We start from the raw sequence: 1,415 nt of genomic DNA on the forward strand, positions 1-1,415 counted from the left end.
TTCATGGCGTGCGTTCAGCTTGCAGGTGTGAGTGACGTCCTGGTGGAGAACTTCCTGCCAGGGAAGCTCTCTCAGATGGGTCTAGGATACGCCGAGCTGAGCAGACTGAATCCACGGCTCATCTACTGCTCCATATCAGGTACCGACCTCCTGGACCCGGTCTCAGTCTGGGTCCTGGTTCTACGATCCACTGAGGATCCTGTTTCTTCCTGACCTCCTGATGTTAAACGGTCCTCAGACTCACAGAACCACCTCCAGGTCCGGTTAAACCGCTGGAGCAGCAGATTCCCGTTGAGTCCCATACCTCCCAGTAATCCCAGAGGCCTCTAATTCATGGCAGCTGGGTTCTGGTTTTCCTAGAACCTTTTGTTTTGTCTTCAGGGTACGGACAGACGGGTCCCCAGTCTCAGAGTCCGGGATACGACTCCATCGCTTCGGCGGTGTCTGGAATGATGCACATCACCGGGCCGGAGGTCAGAGCGCCTTCTTTAGGTTCTGGGCTCAGAACGGAGCAGGAAGGATGTGAAATGAGCTCTGATGATGATGATGTCATCAGTCTGTCAAACAGCCTAAGCTCCCATGATGCTTTGCTGTCGTAGGACGGAGAGCCGGTTCGTCCGGGCGTCGCCATGACGGATCTAGCAACGGGGCTGTACGCACACGGAGCCGTCATGGCCGCCCTGCTGCAGAGGCAGAGGACGGGTAGAGGAGCTCACATCGACTGTAACCTGCTGTCCTCACAGGTAACTTCCTGTTTGTGATGTCACTTCCTGTCTACCAGAGTGTTGCTTAGCAGCAGATTCATGGTGTGTGTAACCCTAACCTAGCCTAGCCTGTTAAATATAAGAAAAAAAGGTTTGGTGTTTTAAGAAACATTTAAATTACCAGGAACACAAAAAATGTCGAAAAACGTCCTTTAACTCGACGGATTTCAGATTCGGTAGCAGCCATTCAAAATGGCCGTTCCCAGTCAAATCCAGCAGAATGGCAGCAAAATTCCTGTCCACAAATCAGGACAGAAAGAATATTTTAGTACAAAGATTGATGTTTAAAAAGGAATTGAAGGGGACCAGCCAAGGGCCAGCCAAGGACTAGCCAAGGACCAGCCAAGGACCTTCCAAAGGCCAGCCAAGGACCTTCCAAGGGCCAGCCAAAGACTTTCCAAGGGCCAGCCAAGGACCTTCCAAGGGCCAGCCAAAGACTTTCCAAGGGCCAGCCAAGGACCTTCCAAGGGCCAGCCAAGGACCTTCCAAGGACCAGCCAAAGACTTTCCAAGGGCCAGCCAAGGACCTTCCAAGGGCCAGCCAAGGACCTTCCAAGGACCAGCCAAGGACCTTCCAAGGGCCAGCCAAGGACCTTCCAAGGGCCAGCCAAGGACCTTCCAAGGACCAGCCAAAGACTTTCCAAGGGCCAGC

The 1,415-nt window shown here is 53.2% G+C and overlaps 1 protein-coding gene across 1 annotated transcript in view; it reads left to right on the plus strand.

Annotated features, from left to right (window-relative positions):
- The window catches only part of sugct (succinyl-CoA:glutarate-CoA transferase), a 59,223-nt gene that overhangs the window by 2,417 nt on the left and 55,391 nt on the right, over positions 1 to 1,415 (plus strand). Inside the window, exons 5-7 of the mRNA XM_015403029.1 lie at positions 13 to 139; positions 382 to 473; positions 600 to 743. Of these exons, the coding sequence (XP_015258515.1) occupies positions 13 to 139; positions 382 to 473; positions 600 to 743 (363 nt within the window). The remainder of the gene's footprint in view (positions 1 to 12; positions 140 to 381; positions 474 to 599; positions 744 to 1,415) is intronic.

This window comes from Cyprinodon variegatus, unplaced genomic scaffold, assembly GCF_000732505.1.
Source record: "Cyprinodon variegatus isolate N-32 unplaced genomic scaffold, C_variegatus-1.0 Scaffold1427, whole genome shotgun sequence".
Taxonomy (NCBI): domain Eukaryota; kingdom Metazoa; phylum Chordata; class Actinopteri; order Cyprinodontiformes; family Cyprinodontidae; genus Cyprinodon; species Cyprinodon variegatus.